This window comes from Sinocyclocheilus rhinocerous, unplaced genomic scaffold (assembly GCF_001515625.1).
Source record: "Sinocyclocheilus rhinocerous isolate Xijiao unplaced genomic scaffold, SAMN03320098_v1.1 scaffold615, whole genome shotgun sequence".
Classification (NCBI taxonomy): Eukaryota; Metazoa; Chordata; class Actinopteri; order Cypriniformes; family Cyprinidae; genus Sinocyclocheilus; species Sinocyclocheilus rhinocerous.
Genome location: NW_015631049.1, coordinates 61,664 through 84,925, shown reverse-complemented (window position 1 = coordinate 84,925; position 23,262 = coordinate 61,664). Strand labels below are relative to the sequence as shown.

The following is a 23,262-nucleotide window of genomic DNA, read 5'->3' as shown; positions in this document are numbered from 1 at the left end:
ACGATGTTTTTTTCTTGGAAATACATCTGAAAAAACGCGGTCGTCTTATATTCAGGGTCTAGACTTTGACATGTCAATAATACACCCACAACACTAGGTGGTGCCAATACGTATAAAACGAGTGTGCGTGTTGTAAAGATCGCGAGTAAAAACAAAAGAAAAAGAAAACCTCACAGCTGCACAAGTCGTGACTGTCAGGTTAGCCTGATGGGACCAAACTCCCTTTGTGATTTTAAAACGTAAGACAGTACCCAGATTTGAAGACTACAGTAAGATTAAACTTCTACTGTTAATAAGATTTTGGTAGGCTACTAATAGATGGATAGCCTAAATGTTCTAATTCAGATGGGCTACCTGTTTTTTTTTTTTTAAATGGTATATCAAAAAGTGTATATTTTTTAAATGTGATTGTTGGTACATTTTACCAGTTTTTACCATACTTTCAAAACAAAAATTAAAATAGGACAAATATGCAATATGATAATAATTGAAGACAAAATGTGTTTTACTGAGAAAAAACAAGATTTGGTTTTTAAAAAGCCTTTTTCCAAAAGGTACATCTGGAAAAAGGGGGGTCGTCTTATAATCAGGGTCGTCTTATATTCGGGCCAATACGGTATAGCGATCAGGAAGAAGGTCCTCTGTCCCAAACACATACAGTATAGTGGATATTGTATTCAACTCCCCATCAATAGTTCTGCCACCTGTTGGCTCAGTTGTGTAACTTAGAGAACAACCTTTGTTATGTCGAGATCACGAGAAAAATAAGTCGTGATAACGAGATAACAACTTTTGTTATGTTGTGATCACGAGAAAAATAAGTCGTGATCACGAGAAAACAAGAAGGAAAAAAATTATAATGCATGGCCCCTTGGAACTTCCGTAATTTTTGCAGGAAAACAAGACAAAAATACTCCATCCATCCATTCTCCAAACTGCTTATTCTGTAGTGTCTTGTGGATGCTGAAGCCTACTCAACGTATGACAACACTATTGATTAAGAACATTATTTTTTGTGGTGTTTACAGTATCCGATCTTGTTCGATAATTTGTGCACACACACAATTCACACACTCTCCTTTCACTCTCTCATACACTCTTTAACTACTCATCTCTCTCCCACTTTTTCCTCTTTATTCTTGTCTGTTGTGTTGGATTATGAAAAGAGCTCGGCGTAAAAGATGTTTCTAGGTCATGGCACTCCTTGCCGAAGCAGCATATCCTGAGGGTTGTGCCAGTGTTGCATTAACGCTTAAGCATAGGTGTCAACACAATACTTCATGTGCACAGTAAATTTCTTTGTCATCGGATATTGCATTAAACATGTTTAATGCAGAAACTGATAAAATGAGTAAGCAGCACCTCCGCTCAAACCGTTTACGACGTAGTCCAAAGCAGAAGGATTATTAACTGGACTAAGGTGGAGATCTACAGCTGATTTGTATATAATTAGACTTGATCTAAAACAGCTCTGATACACCCAAAATCTTCATCATTGTAAAGGTTGGCGTGAGAAACAATTGCAGGCAGTTATTGAATGAGTGTGTAGCTCTAGATAATGAACGGGTACAATAACAGATTCCTGTGACTGTGTTCATTAAGCAAGCAAGAGGCAAGTTGGGTAAAAGAATGATGAAAATATATCAGTTTTATCAAACATATTCCATATTCGCAATATTACATAGCATGCTGATAACTACACTTTTTCACTTTGAAAGTAAAGGAGATCGGATCGGGGGAGATTGTAACCTTTTACTTTTTTAATACAAATCTACCTGCAGTCTTTTGGTTTAAGAAACATCTGTATGTATGGTTTAAGTAACTATACCTTAATACACCTACAGATTACATCATGATATTAAATTTAAAGGTGCTGTATGTAGGATTGACACCGAGTGGTTGAACTAGGTATTGCAGTCCAAATTAAAAATATTGGAGAGGTTTTTTTTCACCCGGCCCCTCCTCTCAGACTTGAGGCACACGTAGGTTGCCAGATTGACAACACCAACAGGAACCAGCGCACTTGAGGATGAATGAAATTAAATACGCTGTGTTTTCCGCCACCTGGCAACCCGGGGTCCCGAAATACAATTGGGTAAACTGGCAGTGGGCGGGTTTCACAAACCAAAACAGAGACAGACATTCCGGCCCGGAACGCACATTTTCAAAGGCGAATAACTGACTGTAGCATTGTTTTTCAGATAAACAAGTATGTTAACTTAGCATGTTTCTTAAATATCTGCAAACATATTATGGTATTTTTATGTAGAGTAAAAAAAAAAAGGTACATACAGCACCTTTAATACAAGACAGAGTGTTACAATCAGTGTAACAGTGGTTGGGGGGAAATTGTAACCCTTAAAAAAATACATTTACCCAAGAAAGATCACATTTCAAAGTAATAATTTGCTTTAATATTTATTCATATCAGTGAATAGTTTGAACTTTTAAATGTATCATTTTAGCTGTCGGGAATAATATGTTTAAAGCAAAAGTCTGGATGGGACTTTTCAGTTGTAATTATCTAAAATATATTTTTTAAACTAATATAATAATTGTGAAACATGAATCATCACAGAGTTTTCAACTGTATGCTTTGATTTTTGACTGATTTTTGATCATGAAGCACACAGCATGTGGTATCTCTGTTGGCTTTGGTGAAGTGTAATGTATCTGGAGAGGTGCCAATGTTTATTCATTTGACAGAGGGAGAGAGAAAAAGAGAGAGAATATTTAATTAATGTTGGTTTTCCATTTTTCCAGACTTGTAAACAACTGAATATATAAAAATACAGTTTAATAAAAAAAAAATCACTAATTCGAAACTTTTTGTTGATTATGTACAAAACCATTTGCCGCTTCACGAAAAGGCAATTAACAAATGCTCTGCTTGTATGATGCTTTCAATATTGTTTATTATTGTTAAATAAAACTTTGTGATTTGTGCCAGGCATTAAAGATGCAATAAAAAATTTTTAACCAGCTTTATTTAGTTTCAGTGTCAGTAGTATATGTAAATGAACAATGTGTATTCTTTATCCATGTAACCTGCACCCAGGTCTCCTGGTTTATTTGTCAGCTAAAATCCATGTAAAGTAAATATATATATATATATATATAGAGAGAGAGAGAGAGAGAGAGAGAAATATATTTAATAATATATATACTTACAGGAGGCTCTAGTCTATAAAAAGCTTTTTTAAGTTAAGATCACATGACCAACCCAGTACTACTTAGCATTGTCAGACACTTTCAGTTACAGAATAAATTAATCATGGCTAAAAACAATCATAAATACAGCAACAACAAAAAACTGGCAACTAAAACACCCTTTTTGTTTTCCTCCACAGGTTCTGCTGTTTCCATCACTAACTAAAGCATTTAAGGACTGGCTAGCCGTAAGAACATAACTGCAGCATCTCTTGGCTGCCAATCATTAGTGGGGTAACACCAGTGGCTGGCTATCAGAGATTTGTGAGTAGTGGCTAACCACTGGCATTGGGTGGTTAGTGTGTGGTGTCTATTTGAATTTCTGTGGGTGTTTCGAGTGTAGAAGACACGAATGGGACACGCCAGCCTTTCCAGACGGCCTGAATGGGAGAAGGAGTGAGCATGGACAACCTTTCGGAGTTTGGAGGCCTTTGTCCGTCCACCCGGAGGGAATGGGAGTGAGTCTACACTAACATCACGATATGTTTGTTGTTTTTTGTCCATTTATAATGTTATAATTTGCTATTTTATATATTTTGTGAGATTTTAATAGTGCCAAAAATTTATTTTAAATAGAAAAACAATTTTCTGTGATTTCCTCTCAGCACAGGCAGCTGTGTGGATGATTTAATGGATGAAGATGAGAAGGACAAAGCAAAAAGGTCTGTGTTTAGCTCTTTATAGTTGTAGTACACATTATTGTGCAATATGCTGAATAATAAGATCCCACATTAGATTGTAAACCTGTGAACTGTAATTGAGTCCAGACATGATTAAGCAATCACACCTCTAAAAGCTCTTCACACTTTTACTCAATACAATAGATTTTCCTTGAGAAAAAGTGTCTAGGGCTGAGAGAGAGAGAAAAAAGGAGAGTAATGAAAATTGAAGATAATGGAAAGGGTTGAAAGGAATTTAAAAAAAAATATATATATATATATATATATATAATTTATTAATTTTGGTACTTCTTGCTATAACTGCCAATACAACTACAAAAACAATGTTTTTGTCAGTTTGCATGACATTGTGCACCACAGAATGACTGTTACCAGCACAGGTGATTGCAATTTTACTCAATAGGTAATGTTTCCCAAGTGTCAGGAACATCTGAAATAATAGAGCATTTACACCTGAGAGTAATCTTTCATTTGGAGACTTTATATAAACCATTAGCTGGAATCAATATCCTCAATTGTAATTGAACTGAAATTTGTAAAATTGTTGAGGCATATAAGAGATAAGGCTGTGTGTAATAGACGTGTTTGTAATTCATTACCGTTATCTGGGATTCTCATTAGAAATCATACACAAACACTGTCATTGCATTCAGACGTTTCCTTTTTGAAGATGTCTTGTCGTTTCAAGGCCAAATTATCAGTAAAACTATGTAATTAAAAACTGTTTTAATCCATTTTATATGTTCGTGTGTAGTCAACATATGTACGTTTATTTTTAATGCATGCTTTTTGTCCATCTCTCTCTCTCTGCAGGGCGTCCCGTAATAAATCAGAGAAGAAGAGAAGAGACCAGTTCAATGTTCTCATTAAAGAGCTGTGTACAATGCTGCAGGGTCAAGGTCACCCCCGCAAGATGGACAAATCCACCATCCTGCAGAGGACCATTGACTTCCTGCAGAAACAGAAAGGTGAGGGAGAAACATCACATTAAAATATTGAGAGTGGCCCCCAGTCTCTAACCAGATGGAAGAAAAAATGTAGTTTGATGGACATTTATGTTGTTTATGTTCAACACATATCAAATTTCCCCTCCCAACCTAAGATTCACTCTCATTATTTTGTGCTAATATTATTTATTATGGATAATTTGAAAAAATGATTTTCAAAAACCAGAATGATACCCAGCTCTGTGCTAAAACCAGGGTTCAAATGTTTTTTTTTAATTGTCTGCCATTTAATATTTTTAATAAAATAAAATATTATATTATATTGTAAGTGTATAATAAATATTATCAACCAGGACATGTATTTGCATTATGTTTATGAACAATTTAAATTAAATGATTTGGCTGTTTTTTCCATGCATATTTCTGACAAAAACCACAGGTTTTCATGTCACTTGCTACGTCATACATGACATGAGCAAACATCATCTCTCAGTGAAACTGCACCTGGCACAAAAACATGAAGTCGTGAATCATGATTTTGTTCCTCATATTTGCGTGTGCAAGGAATATTCTGCATATGTGTGGTCGCATGCAGTTCTAGAGAGGAAAAAAACCTTTAAGCATTCATATAAACTTGATTTTTCCAGGGAGGTAAACCTCATTAGAATAAAATACCATTTTGTTTGGTAGACGGTTTGATTTGATTTGAATCGCCCACCTCACATCAGCAAGGTTCGTATTATCACTGCCACAATTGATTTAAACCTTGATGCCAGGGTTTACACATATTTTGGACTCTGGTTAGAACCGAATAATTTTTTATTTATTTTTGCATTTGCAAACTTCTGCAAGCTCCTGGGAGTATCACTACTAACACCTTTGTGTGCCAGGAGCTGCTCTGTGATGGGCCCTGTTCCATTTCCTGTCTGAATCCAGGGCACAGCTGTCAGGCCATCAGCAGAACGTTTACTGGCAGCAGATTTCACTGCTCCTATAAACAATCCCAGTGCCATTTCCAACTTCCAATCTCAGACTTCCATACTGTTTGATTAAAATTTCTTTCCATTTTTACCCATTCCATCCAAACCTATTAGTCCACACAGTTCCTTTCTCAGAATTCCACAATCAAGTTCTCACAGCATTTTCCTGCTGTTTGATGTTTTCCAGAGATCACTGCGCAAACAGAATCTTGTGAGGTCCGGCAGGACTGGAAGCCTTCTTTCCTCAGCAACGAGGAATTCACCCAGTTAATGCTGGAGGTAAAGGAATCTTGTAACCGTCATATCTGCTTCATCAACCTTCAGTTTTTCTATTGGCCTGTGGGAATACTCCACACTTCAGCTGTATTTCTTAAGTACCATACTGTCAAGACATCATGTATTTTGCGAGGCTATGAAAAGCCTTATAGCACTGCTTCAGGCATAAATGTGGAGCCTACTTAAAAAGTAACACACATTACAAATAAAGGAAACTCATATAAGTTTAACTTTAATCATGTAGCAGAAATACAGGATGTTAATATAGAGAGTCAGCCTGACCGGTACACCGCATTCCTATAGCCTTAAAACCGGAAGTTGAGCTTTTTATGGGGCATTTTGAATTATCCAGCATTAAGGAAACATTCATACTTGAACACTTCCTTTCAAAAACAACCTCTGGCTCTTCTCAGTTCCCAGTCTTAGATTTTCCAAGGTACAAGTTCAATAAGAGGCATGTAAAAGCAGCAACGTGGGAAGATGTTTTGGGATGGGGAATCCTTCATTTATTTATCGTTACATAAAGAAAACAATGACAAAATTGTGCAACCTCAAGAGGCTGATAGACAACACTCTGCAGCTAGCAAGGTTTTAATAACCAGCTTTCTCAGCTTTGATTAAAGAAATTGAAAACGAATACATTTTCTCGCACATTAAATTAAATCTAATTAAATACCCAATTATTACGTTGTGTGAGGACAAGACCAAATATTCAAAGTTCAGTTCAGTCATTCACTGAATAAAGACTGATGATTCAATTCTGACTGAATTTTTATTGTTAGATGAACTATTTCTTAAATAACAAAAGTAACATTGTCATCAGTGTATTATGAGAATTTCTGCTGATTCAAAACAACATTCTTTGTGTTATGACAGGCATTGGATGGTTTCCTAATAGCTCTTACTACAGATGGGAATATCATATATGTATCTGACAGTGTCTCGTCTCTCATTGGTCATCTGCCGGTAAGTAAAGGATGCGATTCCAAAACAACAAACTCCAGTTCAGTGCATCCAAGAAAACTTGATTTGGTGCTTTACTTTTCATCAAATGAACTCATTACCTCTGAGAATGTTGTGTTTTATTATGACTAGTCTGACAAACTGTTATTAGTAATATAATTGTCATGTTTTTCTAAACATAGACAAGGCAGCCCCCACACAGCAGGTTTTCTGTAGGCTGTTGACAACAGTCCTTAGTAAATGCTTCAAATTTTTTAGGCCTTTATTTGTATTTGTACAGTATCTGAAAATCATGAAATGTCAACTGCTGTGCCTCATGGAAAATTTTCTGAAATTGTCAGAAAAATGTCCCCCCAATTGAAGTGGCATGTTATTGGCAGTTAAGTGGTTTCACTTAACTACAGAAAAAAACGTATTTCATAAACCTGAATCAATGTACCTCTCTTCTTAATGCTGCAAATGCGTAAAAATCCATTCATTCTGTGATGACATGCTGCCAGTCTAATGAGATTTGCTTCCAAACTTTACCGTTAGTTCGGTTCCTGCTGTGTGTGAGTCACAAATGCTGTATGATGATACTGATAGATAGCTTCATAACTATCAAACCTATCAAACTCTGGCCTTATTAAGCAGAGAGGAGGGCTTAGCAGACCCTTGTTATTGAGGAACAGAGCAAGCTGTACTCAGGTGGCTCTGAAGGTCATGTGTAGCAATTATGGAACTACTCAGATTGTGCTAATACTCTTATGATTTTCTTAAGATGGTGCTTGGATTGGAACTCAGTCCCAATAACAGCAGAAAGCTAGTTCTATCCACAAGGCCGTTTTAGTATTGTTTATGTGCTATTATAGTGTTTATTAATATTTTGAATTAGCTTTTAGTTTTATATTTTCAAATTATTTTTTTTGTTTCAGTTGTAGTAATTGTTATTATTTTTACATATTATTTGATGTGTGATATATATATATATATATATTCTATATATATAAATTCTATGTTATTTATTTTACTTCAGTTTTAGTTTTAACCATTTTAACACTTTAACTTGTTTATTTCAGTTAGTTGCCAAGGCAACATTTCAAATTTATTTCAACTTTATTCCATTGGACCCTTTTAACATTTTCACATTTCTCATTTTAATAAAAAAAAAAAAAAATACAACTTATGTACATTTATAATGCAGCATCTGTGGGAGTGACGGTAAATTTGACATTGTTCGCTCTTCTGATTGCCGTTATCAATCTCTCTCTATTTTTTCCTATTTTTGAAAGTGCTATTTGTGCAAATGGAAACACAAAAAAAAAATATTTGATGTAGTCTCCGGTTAACCTCTATAGAAGTTACCCAACTATGACGACTTCCACTTCTGAGAAACCCGGAAATGTGAAAAGGGTCCAGTACAGAAAAATATTTTTAATAGATATAGTTTTAGGAAACAGTAACAACATTGCCACAAGGTGGTTTATTTTGATGGTGTAATTTTTATCGAACCATAAATACTGCTACTACTGCTGCAACTACTACTATTAATAATAATAATGTTTCTATTTCAAATTATTTTAAAAAATTATTTGTGAAAATATATTGTTCAAAATTAGGATTCTTGTGAAATTATGTAGTACATAAGTGCTTAGTATTATGGGAAATGTAGTGCATTGTGTAGCACTAATGGAAGTGGGTAAGGAGTGACGTTGTCATGGATGCTGCTGTGTCTCAGTCAGATATGGTGGACCAGAACATTTTGAACTTCCTGCCAGAACGAGAGCACGGAGAGGTGTATAAACTTCTGTCATCACACATGCTCTTGACGGAGCCTTCTGCTGTGGACCTACTCAACAGCAGTGAGTATATATACAGTATACATGCATGCACAGATCAGCACACAATCTATCACACTGCCATGCACACACACACACACACACACACACACACACAGTTGTATGCAATGTGCTGTGAGTGTGTGCTGTCTGTAGTGGCTGTAGGGTGCTCTATGATTACACTCAAGGCTAATTATAGAGGCTCTTGTGTGTGCAGTGTAACACAGATTATCTGTTACAACACTCCCACATACATGATAATCCCACATACATCTCTTACCCTGACCCCAATCCCTAAGACACAAACACTCACCAATACTGAGAGATGCTGGTCACTGTTGACTTATCATCTTATTTAATCACCAGAACCACCTCTGTTTTACTGGTTACACTTGCTTGTTCTCAAACACACACACACACACACAGACTGTTGTACAGTCAGTCAGGTCATTGTACTCTATTTTAGGATAATCATCAAAGTCACACTGGGGCCACAGCCATAATAGAACATTAGCCTTAACCTTGTGTGTTTGTCTGACAAACTGAATTGCTGTTATATCAGCAGCTAACAGTTTCTTTCCTCTCCCTGTGCACTCTTTTTCTTTTATTTCTTTCAGATGAGACGCATGTTGAGTTCTGCTGTCATTTAGCAAGGGGGAACATTGACCCGAAAGAACCACCCACGTACGAATATGTCAAATTTGTTGGAGATTTCAAGTTTCATAATAATGGTGGGTTTTTATTTGTCACTTTTATCACTCCAAGCCACATGCAACACAAACAGAGACACTAATAATTGATGGATAGTTAAATTTTTATATTACTTGATTCCTGAAGTAAGCTTTAGCTGTGATAACAAGCATTTGGAATGAACATGCATTTGTTTTTCTTTCTGTGCATTTGGTTGAGGAAGAGATTTAATGAGGAGGAGGCATTTGCCTATGTTGGAATTATTGGTCCGTTTCTTCATTTGCACTAATAGGGAATGTGAAAACGAGAAGAATCTTGAAATTTAAATAGACATGAAAACAATCAAGCCACGGCCAAAACTATGCTAAGTTTTTGTTTTGTTTTGTTATTTTATATATATTTAAATAAATATTTGTATTTCTTTTTCAATTATTATTTTTATATGTGAAAAATTATGCTTTTCGAACAACCTAGTATGAGAGCCTGTTCTAGTACACCATCAAAACAAAATCAAGACTTTGTAAAAGAGCATAATAATAGTTTAAATATATATAAATATTTTTACAGACATTTTAATTTTTTTCAATATATTATTTTTCTTACATTAAAATATAATAAAAACATCTTTGTATTTTTTATTTATTTCAAGATTCAAGATTTGTATTTGTTATATACACAATTATATAAAGAATACAACTTCAGCTTCTTAGATTGTAGAAATAGAAATAGAAATTAAATAAGTATAAACATAGAAAGAAAAAAATACATTTTAAATTCATTCAGTGCCATCCTTCCACTAGAATAGAGTAGAATATATGTAAAATATACCTTGTGCTAAGATTCATACTTGATTTCTAAAATCTGGTCATTGCAAGATTTTTTTAAACGGAACATGTTTTCTGTGTGTCGCAGTGCCTCTGTCCTCATGTAACGGTTATGAGCTGGCATTCCCACGCACGCTGCAGTCCTCACTAGAGGAGCAGATCTGTCTCATAGCCACAGTGAGACTTGTGACCCCTCAGTTCCTGAAGGTAACAGTGGAACTACGCCCACAAACACAAAAACAATGATTCACATGCACTTTAACACAATCATTATTGTGCAAATACTGCTTTCATTCATCCTTACATCAAAGGAAGGACAGACTTATTGTGTATGTGTGTGTGTGTGTGTGTGTTGAAGGATCTGTGCAACGTGGAGGATGTGTGTGATGAATTCACATCAAGACACAGTCTGGAATGGAAATTTCTCTTCTTAGATCACAGGTGAGTCAAACGCCGCTTCATTATGCAAACGACTCCTCTGATGTTGTGATTCTGCATGGTCTTTTATGATACACCCATTTTGGTCCATTTGAATCATGACTCTTTCTGATTATGTCATTTGTTTGATACATTCATCAGTCACTGACCCACTTACATCTGCTAATTCAGACTTGTCATCAGGATGTCATCAGATGTGCATGTGCTTGAATCAGTTCTCACACTCGTATTTTAATATGATGCTTTCATTCTGCTGTGACCATTCATAAATTTCAGGATAGAGATTGTTTACTCAGGAGGCGTTTGTGACCCCCAGAGAGTTACATAACTGTGTGTGTGTGTGAGTACTGGATGTTCCTGTTCCCTACAGAGCTATAATTGGACATTTGAGCTGTCTTGTCAGACTCTCTCTTTTAAAGGGGAAGTGTGTAATTTATACATCACTGAAAATATTGTGGTTTTCAAACAGGTTTCCCAAACACTCCCTGTGTATTCCAATGGTTAGTCATACAGATAGTCCCGTCCCCAAACTCATGCAGTTGGTTGAACCAGTATTGCTGTGTCAAGCCGGTTGAGAACAAATACTGTTTTGAGACAATCAACCTATAAAACGTACAGATAGTTTACTCTCTCTGAACATTAAGCCATTAATATTTAACATTTGTATTTAACACAAACACATATGTATATACTGTATATATATGTGTATTTTTTAGTTAACATATATACTGTATATACACCCACACACACACCGTTCTAAAGTTTTCTATACAGCAAGAATGCATTAAATTTATGAAATTTATAATGTTACATATTTATTATTTTTTTAGCTAAGTGCTGCTCTTTTGAACTTTCTATTCATCAAAGAATTACGGTGTATCGGATCGAAAATAAAATAAGAGGTATCGCCCATCCCTAATGGTTTCCACAAAACTATTAAGCTGCACAGCAGTTTTCAACATTGACTCTGATAAGAAGCACCTAATATTGAGCAGCAAAAAGTGTGTTAGAATGATTTCTGAAAGATGATGTGACACTGAAGACTGGAGTAATGGCTGCTGAAAATTCAGTTTTGCCATCACAGGAATAAATTACATTTTAGAATATATTAAAATAGAAAACAGTTATTTTAAATTGACATAATATTTCACAATATTACTGTTGTACTGTATTTTGGATCAAATAATTGCAGGCTTGGTGACCATTAGAGACTTCTTCAAAAAAATATTTTCGCCACTACACTGTTAGGCTTACATGCCTCTGTATTTACACACACAGACGCATACATGACTCAGGCAGGCTATGGATACCCATCTTGCTTATTTCAGCAGTTCCCATGGTGATGAGTGTCTGCAGGTTCATCTGAGCCCCCATGATTCATTCCTTTAGTCTCAAGAGAAAGTACACAGCCAGTTTAATGGGTGTTACAGATTGAGTTCTTGTTTAGTAAAATGGGCCAATGCTTGGAATTGTGCGTGTGCAGGTTAGCAGCTCAATAGAAGTGTATAGTATGTACTGAACGTGTGTGTGTGTGTGTGTATGTGTGTTCGCAGGGCCTCTCCTATCATTGGGTACCTGCCGTTTGAGGTTTTGGGGACCTCGGGTTATGATTACTACCATGTGGACGACCTGGAGCTGATTGCTCAGTGTCATAAACAATGTGAGTGTTATCTCTCCCGCACTCTCTTTCTGTTTTAAAACTAGGTCAGTGTACTGTCTTGGACATTTTGTTCTGTTTGTGTGAATCACAGAGGAGCTGAAAATGCCCCTAACAGGAAAGATGAAAGAGCCTGTAAGAAGCTTTCAAATCATTTTTAGAGACTACTGATCTTGTGTGTTTGAGTGCCTGCATGTGTGTATTGCAGTGATGCAGTGTGGGAAAGGAAAGTCCTGTTACTATCGGTTTCTGACTAAAGGGCAGCAGTGGATCTGGCTACAGACACACTATTACATCACATACCACCAGTGGAACTCCAAACCAGAGTTTATCGTCTGCACACACAGTGTGGTCAGGTAAAACACACACAAGCATCATTTATACATGTATATGGAAAGAACGTGCATGCCACACACACACTGGTAAGTACATACACACATTTATATGCATATAAACATAAATACTTTAAAAAATGCTCACACAAACACATTCAAACACTTTAAAATATTTTAGGATTAATAATATTTGTAACTTACAGATATCTGTGTGCAAATGCCTGTTCATAACTACTTCAAAAGTAGTTAATATGCTTGAACTAGTCAGCTCAATTAATTGTTTCTGTTGTTTTTAAGCTTCTGTTTCCATCTAGTGGTTAGTTTGTGTTACTACAAATAGTTTGGACTTCAAAATTCACACACACACACACATACTTGCATTTGTGGTTTACGGGATTCTCCATAGGCATAATGGTTTTTATACTGTACAAACTGAATTTTCTATCGCCTTACACCTAAACCTACCCCTTACAGAAAACTACTGGCAATTTTTGAATTTCATAAAACACTGTTTTGTATGTTTTTTTAAGCCTGTTGTTTTACCGGGACACAGGAAGTGTCCTCATAAACCATGTTTACGTTGTAGTACCCATGTCATTATACACATTTGTGTCCTCATAAACCATATATACCAGTACACATAGTTGATAGAATAAAAAAAAAGTAAAAACATATGTTTTTCTCTATCTAAAGCTATGCTGAAGTCCGAGCAGAGAGAAGGAGAGAGTTTGGATTGGAGGAAAGCTCATCTGATATGGCAACATCTTCAATCAAGGTGCTACACGTGCCCAGGAAACACACACAATGCTTTACTGTTTGCATTCCTATTTGCTTACTGAATAGTTTTTCATGTTAAAGGAATAGTTTATCTAAGATGTAGATGAGTTAGTTTTTTCATCTGAACAGATTTAAAGAAATTTAGCAATACATCACTTGCTCACCAATGGATTCTCTGAAGTGAATGGGTGTCGTCAGATCCAAAACAGGTGATAAAAATATCACAATGATCCACAAGTAATCCACACAACTCCATTACTTATCTACTTATGAAGCATTGTAATACGTGTTTGTAATAAGCAAATCCATCATTAAGACGTTTTTAACTTCTGTCTTTAAAATTGCTTCTCCTTTAATCTTGTCTGAATCGGGGGAGAAATATGCACAGATCGAGCACTGTTTACAAGCAAAAACATTTCTGAACAAATATATCGCTTTTGATGTATTATTATGGACTGATATTTTGGCCAGAAGCGACGGTTTAAAGTTAAAATGCCTTAATGATAGATTTCTTTCTTACAAACACTCAGCTTTTCACTTCACAAGACATGAACTGATCGTCTGGAGTCTTGTGGATTATTGTGATATTTTTATCACCTGTTTGGACTCTCATTCTGACGCCACCCATTCACTGCGGAAGATCCATTAGTGAGCAAGTGATGTAATGCTAAACTTCTCCAAATCTGTTCCGATGAAGAAACAAACCCATCTACATCTAGGATGGCCTGAGGATGAGTAAATTTTCAGCAAATATTCATTTTTGGGTGAACTATCCCTTTAATGTGTTTTGTGTGTGTAGGGGCAGGAAGTGTTTTTGGATATGTGTCCTCCTTTGGATGCTACACGGGAAAGAATCAGCAGCGCTCGATCAGTGTCATCACAAAGCTCTAGAAAATCATCACACACAGCACTGTCTGACTCTGCATGTAAGTACAAACACATACCTCGGCTAACACTCTGCACTTATGAGGTGCAATTGTGCATCAGGTGATCATGTGCATGTCTGATCACTGCGTGTGTCTGTGTCCATAGCGAACTCATCTGTGAGGTACACAGAAGCGTGCACTTCGTCACGGCAGTCTGTTTCCATTGGTCCTGAGAAGAGTTCCAGCAGAATGCCACATAGTGGATCAAAGGTGCAAACATGCTCATTATCATTTTCATCTTTATCCTTCATAAGTGCAGTCTTCAATGTCACATGATTCTTCAGAAATCATTCTAATATGCTGATTTTGGTCCTCAAGAAACATTTCTTATTATTAGCATGTTGAAAACACTTGTGCTGCTTAATATATTGGTGGAAAGTGTGATGATTTTTTCAGGATTCCTTGATAAATAGAAAGTTCAAAAGAACAGCATTTATTTGAAATGGAGATCTTTAGTAACAAAATAAAAATCTTTACTTTACATTAGATCAATTTAATGCTTCCTCAATTAATAAAAAATCAATTTCCTTTAAAAAAAAAAATCGCACAGACCCCAAACCTTTGTACGGTAGTGTGTGTGTTAGTATTATCAGAGTCTGTGTGTGTATCTGAATGTTTCGTCTCTCTGTTTTAGGCCCTGATTCAGAGGCAGAGCTCCTCTGAACCCACGTCACTCTCCCCCTCCTGCAGTCAGCATTCCACTATGGTCAGTCTCCCCCAGTTGCTCTCTTTCTTTCCCCTCTTCTCCCTCTGTCTCTCTTTCTCTCCATGTGTAAGTAAAGCTACAGTTTAGTGTTTGTTGTAATCTTAGAATAGAAAGATTGTCAACATTTTACCACCGACTGGGTGACGGTGCCCAAACTAGAAACTTTCCACATATTTCTGCTGCAGGAATGGCAGTTTAGGGCTGAAAATGTTATGTGATGTTTTTGCACTGGCCCCTAAAACCTGCTGGTCTAAAACCAAGGACTGCTAATATCAGAGGCCAGGGCTATAATGGTGTCCTCAACATATATAAAAAAATGCAGCCACTTTATTTTCCTTGTGCATCTAAAATAAAATTATCTGAAGTTTGTGTATGTACTGTCAGTTGATTTCTATACATTTTATTTGTTATAACTTCTGGCCACTGCAGCTCGCAGTGGCTTTAAAAACTCTGAACCAAACTGTTTTCTAAAATAGCTTTTCAAAATGTTATGGAATAATGTAGTCAGTCACGTCTTCATTCGGCTTAGTGGAAACAAAGGCCGATTTTGAGAGAAGTTCACAGTTTCCAAAAGGTAGGAAAGGGCTATGTGTGGCAGCTCTTGACTCCTTTTGTATATTTGAGTGTGTGTTCTCAATGTTCTGTGTGCATGTGGTTTGCAGACACAGTCTCTGTACGGATTCCAGCAGCCTCAGTTAGGCGTCATGCATCAGCTGAAAGAGCAGCTAGAGGAGCGGACACGCATCCTACAGGCCGACATCAAAACACAACAACAAGAGCTGCACGACATTAAAGAGAAACTACAACTCGCTAATCTACAGGTACTTGCACATAGTCATAAACATGCAGTATTATCTTTATTTGTGCAAATTTGGGTCAGACAGAATACATAGAAAACATAGAAAATGTGATATAAAAAGAAGAAGAAATATATACATCGCTGTAAGATTTCTTTTATTGTTTTTGAAAGAAGCTCACCTAGGCTGAATTTATTTGATCAAAAACAGTAGAAACAGTTATATTGTAAAATATTATTACAGTTTAAAATAACCGTTGTTAATTTTATTTTAATATATTTAGCATTATTATTGGCAAAAAGCTGAAATTTCAGCAGCCATTACTCTGGTCTTCAGTGTCACATACTCCTTCAGAAATCATATGCTTTTCTAATCAATTTTAATATGCTAATTTAGTGCTCAAGAAACATTTGTTATAAGTATCAATGTTGAAAACAGTTAATACTTTTGTGGAAACTGTGATACTTTTTAAAGGATTCTTTGATGAATGGATAGCATTGATTTGAACTGCATTTATTTGAAATAGAAATCTTTTGTAACATTATAAATGACATTGCTGTCACTTTTGAACAATTTAGTGTGTCATTGCTAAATAAAAATATTAATTTAAAAAAAATTAGGGATGCACCGATACCGATACTGAGCTCCTGTACTCGTACTCGTTAAAATGCCCCGATACAAAACGCCGATACCACACCGCATGTGATAAGCGCCATATTCAGACAAAGAAACACCGACAACAGAACAACAGATTCTGTACCCAATATTTAAAAAATGTACAAATGCAATAAAAATATTGGTATCGGTACTCGGTATCGGCAAGTACCAAAAATAAAAGTATCGGTATCGGGCGAGTACTGGAAAAAGTGGTATCGGTGCATCCCTAAAAAAAATCTTACTTATCCCAAACTTTTGAACTGTAGTGTAATTATACAATATTCCTTTTCTGTGGAAAAAGGCTACTGCATTCAGAGGGGAAGTTTGTTTTGGAGTCTGACTTTATTTTTCTAACTAAACTGTCTGGTTCTAAACAGTGTGTTTGGATCTCTGTGTTTGCAGATGTCACTCCAGCAGCCGATACAGGGAGAGTTTACCAGTTCTGGTCTGCAGCAGCAGGGTCCAGGCAGGCCGTCCCAACACAGCACCCACCCTCAACACTGTGTTTCACATTCATCACACACACTGCTCAGAGAACAGCCCAGTAGCTCATCTGCTCAGGTACACATTACACACAATTACACACGCATACAAATTATGTATGTGACTCCTACAGTTATGGATGTCTTGTTTGTGTGTGTTTAGGGGCAGCAGAGACTGGTTCAGACTGGACACATGCAGGCCGTCAGTGTTCCAATGCAGACACACACCAGTCTCACCACACCCTTCTATAGCAACCCAGTGATGTTCTCACCCAACCACGGACACCGAAACCAGCACGACACACACTGCCAAAGACACACAGACTACAGCCAAGACGGACAGCTACGGTAACAACACACCTTAACAGACAGAAAAACACTGTTTACTGTGGGAGAAGAACATTGTAAAGGCCTGTTCATACTAAGACAAATATTTAGTGTGTAAATTCGGTTCAGTACTCCTGAAAAATCTGGATCCTAACCTTTATCCTTACCCAGACAGTGATTCATCTTTTATGAGTTGTTAAAATATTGGTATCCGGGATACCTTCAGTCCAGAGAATGTTGTGTACACTGTGATTTTTTTAAACCATAGCTTAAATGTGTGATATGAATAAATAGTGCTTATAAACAGCTGTTGAGATAATATTCTCCATTGAAAATAGTAGAGACTTGGAGTCCAAAACAGTATTCCTTGAATCCCGATTTAACCCGAATTAACCTTAATCTAAAGCACTAACTACAGCTAGAGCCTAGAGAGTGAATTTGCACTTCAAGCCTGTCTTGAAGCCTTGCCAAGCCTTGCACATTCAGCCTGTCTCCCATTTTTTTATGCATTGGTCTGGACCAGGGGTAAGCAGGTTCTGTCCTAGATAACCGCTGTCCTGCAGAGTTTAGCTCCAACCCTAATCGAACACACCTGAACAAGCTAACCAATGTCTTCAGGATTACTAAGGCTTCAGGCAGGTGAGGGTTTATTTTCAGGGTTGGAGCTAAACTCTGCAGGACCGAACTCGCCTACTCCTGGTCTGGACAGACAAATCCCCAAAAAATCAGACAGAATTTCTGTGCCGATCATTTGTGTTGCTGCTTGTCTTTTTATAATATACTAACTGTAAAACCTCTAAATTCAAATGGCTCAAATCAGATAGACATTTATATTCTGGTAATTATATTCTAGAAATCGGAAGAAAACAATCTAGAGGCTAATACAATATCTCTGATTGGAACAGCAGATTATAAGGATATTTGAACCATTTTAGCAAAAAATAACCATTATGTGGCTGTTACAATAGATCCATTATACTAGTAGTAATGATCTAATTTAGTCATGATGACTCTACTGAATGACAACAGAATGAGAGGCATTTTCTGATTGGTAGAGTGAGGGAGCTTCCTGATTGGCTGAATTTGGTAATATTACAGAATGTGTGATTGTAACAAACATGTTCCCTGAATTGATCAGTAAGATCATGCAGAGTGTTTTTGGATTGGTAGGATGCTACTAAACCAACCAATGCAGACGCTTGTACCAGACAGCAATGGGGGGGCCCAGTCTTCCCAATGCAGCTCGACTATTCAACAAACCAAGTGAGTGTTAGTGTGCATGATGGCCCCATTCAAAATGAACGTAAAGTCATAGACCCGAATGGTAGGCTAAATTTGGAAGAGCATACTACTTTTACTATTTGTGTCATAACAGAAATAGTATGAGTAGTATGCTAGCACACTATTCAAAATTCACCAATAATGTTTGTGTGTTACAGATATCCTCTGGACCAGCAGATGATGGCTCCTTCCTTCCCTGTGCAGCAGGTGAATTGCAACGCTGTGCTTGTCCCTTCCCCCGTCTTCACCTCACCAATCATGATCCCCCATAATAGTTTCATCACCCATCAGGCCACGCCCACCTACACGCCTCACCCGTCGGCTGCCCCACACAGCTTACCACTACAACAACCTCAGCAGTTCTTTCAGGTAAACAAACACAAATTTGATTCCTTGTGATTCAGATTTAGAGTTATTTTTCGTCATCATCTGAATCATATAGTCTTGAATCATGTTGTCTGATTCATATGAAGGAATCGGACACCTTATTATGCCTCAAAAACATTCTGGAACCAAATATCTTTTTCTCTCTTGAAGATGCAGCCTCAGGGTCTGATTCACAGTGCTCCCACTCAGGCCTTATTCCACACCCATAGCATTCCGCAGCAAAGTACTGTGGGATACGTACAGCCACAACAGCAGCAACAACAACAACAGCATCATCACTCACAGTCCGGGAACCTGTCGGACTACAGAAACATTCTCCCACGGTAGCCCCGCCACCTGGAAAAGCCAAGAGGTTGCCGGGAAAGCACGTTGAGCGTTTAGCTCAGAAAGGCATGATGGGAAGGGACTCTCTCGGCTCAGGGGAAGGCTCACGAGCGAGCCAAACCAAAATCGAGAAAGCCAAAGTCCCTCAAAGTTCCCATGACAGCAAATGATGGTGATAACACCACAAGGCCCAAGGACTCTGCCTGGCCTGGACTGTACTGGATGCTGGGATACGTAGGAAGAGCCTGCAGGGGTGTGATCCATCTGTTATTCATGGAGACAGAGGTCACAGAGCAGTCAAGCAGGCACTTTGATCGATACGTAAAGGACAGAAAGCCGTGGAGGGTTTTTGGTACTGTAATGTTACAGTTATCTGGACTTTTTAACACAAACATACACAAATAAGACAAAATCAATGAATGCCCAAGTAATGCCTTGACAGAGCTTAAACTCTGCTGCGTGTGTTCTGCCCTCAATCGCATACTAAAATACTAACTAAAAGAGAAATCGCCCCAACAAGAAGAAGAAAAATACACGGTCATGAACTGTTTTTCATGCATAATATTTCATGTGTGTGTGAGCTGATGGGAGGAGCTGGGCATAATTCAGCAAAGACCCAAATATATTTTAAAAAATAAATAAATTGGCTTTCTGTTATCATGTGCAGAGCAGGTTCGCCCCCACGTAAAGAAACTTGAATCACAATGTATATTTCAAATATTTAAGAACACTTTAAAAGTTCGCACTAGGGCAAACTTTCCTACTGCTGAGTTCAACTCAATCCCTGTTACTCTTTGTTTCTCGATCCACTGTACTGTACATATAGTTTCTGCACATATTGGGTTCCGGATCATCATATTTCAGTACTTTTATTTCATATTTAGGTCAGCATCTAAACATAGCTGCTCATGAGAAGCACGTTGGCTTCCCTGATCGAACAGTTCTTTAAGTTTTCAGCCGTGCTTGTGGTCCGCATGTCCACACAGTAAATCTACATTGATTTGATGTCAATATGAGCACAACAGATGTGCTTTAATATTTAGTTTCAGTATTACACAGGGATGAAGCTCTGTCTAATTTATGCTTCGTAGAAGAGGGACTTTGTGATTGTTTTTTGGTGGTGGGCGCAAGTGCCGCAGCAGTTAAACTGCAAAAATGAAGATATAAAATAATGACAGGTTGAATGATTGAAGACAATCATAATGTCAGGGCTGCAGAAATGGAAATGTTCTCATCTGCCTGTAACTTGGGCAAAGTGTTTCACAAATACAACGCAAATATTAGTAAACAAAACACTTTTTATTTACTTTTTATTTTTCCCATGACATTTTTTTAATTATTTTTGGGGAGTTGATGTAGACACGCAAGTTGTGAACACTTAAAGACTATTGGGACAGGGAAAAAATCTGACTATTGGAAAATCATTTCATTTTTTTTTTTCTAGCTGGGACTTCAAGCTGCACTTTCCGCTGTCCTGTCACACATTGCACATTTAAAGACTGGTGCTGATTATTTTATTTTTTTAAAACTAAGAAAATTCTGTTGAAGACAGTCTAAAATCATGTGCCCTTCTGCATGTTGTGCAATGCAAATCGGAAAACAAGAATGTGTAATTTATACTTATCGAAGAGATTTCTGTTTTTAGTCAGGTATGTTTTCTTGTATTAGCAAGAAACACTTAGTATTAGTAAAAGCCAATGTGTTGTTTGATTGAAAACAGAAAGTATTTTTGTATAAAAAGATCCTCGACATTCCTTCAGTCATGTATAGAAAGTGTGAAACTCCCGACTCTCAGGTGTTTAGCTTGTTAATCTTTAGATCAAATCCGATGTTTTAGATCAAACTACACTCAAAAGAAGCACTCCAGAGATTATTTTTGACATAATATCAAATTTTCCATTCCCAAGAGCTCATTTACGTCCCCAGGTGTCCCCAAGCCTGCCCATCTGAACCATTTCTAAATGTTTTCAAAGGTTTGTGAATCACATAACTGATTAATCTCAGCATTTTGTTCTGCCTCCCTGGAGTCGCACTAGAGAAGACGAGGAAGATGTTTGGTGTATTTGTCTTTCAGATACTGTGTTTCAGAGTATGACATACCAGGTTGTTCTGCATCAGTGCCTCCCGTTTATCACCTTCTGCTGCTCTGAGATTACCTTTGGGTCTCACAAATGCTCTTTATGTCTCTAGACATAAGAGAAACTACACTTTGAGTCAGATATAACTCTAAATCTTAGGTTAGTCTACCTTAGAATTGATCTCAAAATGGTAGATGTGTTTTAGAATACAGTATCTGATCTAAGCTGGTTACTAGGTGGTCATTAGATGGTCCAAACTGATAGAACCATCTAAGACCAGCAACAAACCAGTTACCAGCTTATGGCACTCAAGCTAGTTTTTGGAGGAGCTATAAAATGACTTCCATGTTCCAAAAGCAGTTTAATCTGGATTTTCCTGTAGGGTAGTAAACATTTGCAAACATTAATTTCAAAATGAGTAGGACAAATAAATCCAAAGGTTGCGACTTAAGCCAGTTGCCATTGTGATTGCCGTTTTAGAGTGTGCATAGTCCTTTGAATAAAAATTAGCTGCTTCGCCCTTCATTTAATGCCCATTTGTGGTGTTTTCATGAAATATTTTAGTCTCAAATGTTTCTTGAGTTAAAGGTTTGATTGTTTTGCAGACATGCAGATGTTTTTTCTTTGTGTTCATTGATTGGGTTGTGAATGGTAGATGAAAACTGTACTGACTCTCTCATCATCTTTCTCTCTTCATCCTGTAAAACTATGCTCTGGTTGTGGAGACTGCACTTTATTCTTTTCCCCTTCTTTATGACTTTTGCTTTGTGCTATCTCTCTCTCTCTCTCTGGCCTGAATTTCTCCCCAAAAGTGTCTGTTCTGATGAGGTTTTAGGCCTCATGGATTTGTGAGTGTGTGTGTGTTGTGTGAGTGTATTATATGTGTTACCTGAACAGGTGAGATTATCAATGCATTTATATTCTACCAGGTGAGGGGAAGAGACGGAAAATGACACCTGGTATAAACCGCCATCTCTGCTGATACTCTGCAGAAAATACATGGAAGATATTGTAATATAAGATATACAAAAATGTTTAGAAAAATATAGTTGTTTATTTTATAAGATGTCAAATAGATTGAAGATAAATTTCTATACAGTGTATGAGTTGAGAGTAAAAACAGGTATTTTGTAACAGATTAATTATTGAAGTGTCTTACTTTGGGGGGACGTAAAGCTTTCTGTTTGTCAGTTCAGCGAGTTGATGTTGCACAGTTAATTATGTATGGCTTGTTTTTCCCTCTTTTATTCTTCTGTGTACATATACCATCACAACAAGCTTTAACATATTGTTAATATTGTTTTAAAAGAAATTAATAATAAAAAAGTTTACATTCTGAAACAATTTGGATGTTATACCGACTCTTAATTACTTTTTAATCCACAATATTTTAAACAAAATTTTTATTAAACAAAATTAGTTATATAAAATATATTGTCTATATAGATGTTATAAAAAATTAAACTTAGATATATTTTACATCTCAAATCTGACCCATTTCTGAAGAACCAGCCATGGCGTCTCACCTTTTGTCTTTCAGCATGTTGTAATATATGTATATAAATCAAATTTGACCAGAAAAAAAAACATTATATAATAAAATGCCAAAAGATTTAAAGGGGTCATATGATGCGATTTCAAGTTTTCCTTTCTCTTTGGAGTGTTACAAGCTGTTGGTGCATAAAGAAGATCTGTAAAGTTGC

General features: G+C 36.8%; 1 protein-coding gene across 4 annotated transcripts in view; it reads left to right on the top strand.

Annotated features, from left to right (window-relative positions):
* Positions 1-20,908, top strand: part of LOC107741183 (neuronal PAS domain-containing protein 2-like) — a 67,590-nt gene extending 46,682 nt beyond the window's left edge. For 2 of the 4 annotated variants that reach the window (XM_016553795.1, XM_016553797.1), the window contains 21 exons: positions 3,351-3,668; positions 3,816-3,872; positions 4,704-4,858; positions 6,005-6,096; positions 6,970-7,059; positions 8,774-8,897; positions 9,491-9,604; positions 10,476-10,594; positions 10,746-10,828; positions 12,379-12,485; positions 12,691-12,838; positions 13,511-13,592; positions 14,394-14,520; positions 14,627-14,730; positions 15,155-15,226; positions 15,889-16,047; positions 17,083-17,241; positions 17,326-17,510; positions 18,660-18,752; positions 18,929-19,139; positions 19,308-20,908. In XM_016553795.1, the coding sequence (XP_016409281.1) occupies positions 3,595-3,668; positions 3,816-3,872; positions 4,704-4,858; positions 6,005-6,096; positions 6,970-7,059; positions 8,774-8,897; positions 9,491-9,604; positions 10,476-10,594; positions 10,746-10,828; positions 12,379-12,485; positions 12,691-12,838; positions 13,511-13,592; positions 14,394-14,520; positions 14,627-14,730; positions 15,155-15,226; positions 15,889-16,047; positions 17,083-17,241; positions 17,326-17,510; positions 18,660-18,752; positions 18,929-19,139; positions 19,308-19,484 (2,532 nt within the window). In that variant the 5' untranslated portion in view covers positions 3,351-3,594 and the 3' untranslated portion in view covers positions 19,485-20,908. The remainder of the gene's footprint in view (positions 1-3,350; positions 3,669-3,815; positions 3,873-4,703; positions 4,859-6,004; positions 6,097-6,969; positions 7,060-8,773; positions 8,898-9,490; positions 9,605-10,475; positions 10,595-10,745; positions 10,829-12,378; positions 12,486-12,690; positions 12,839-13,510; positions 13,593-14,393; positions 14,521-14,626; positions 14,731-15,154; positions 15,227-15,888; positions 16,048-17,082; positions 17,242-17,325; positions 17,511-18,659; positions 18,753-18,928; positions 19,140-19,307) is intronic. The other 2 variants (XM_016553798.1, XM_016553799.1) reach the window with 2 other exon arrangements.
* The last annotated feature ends 2,354 nt before the right edge of the window (positions 20,909-23,262 follow it).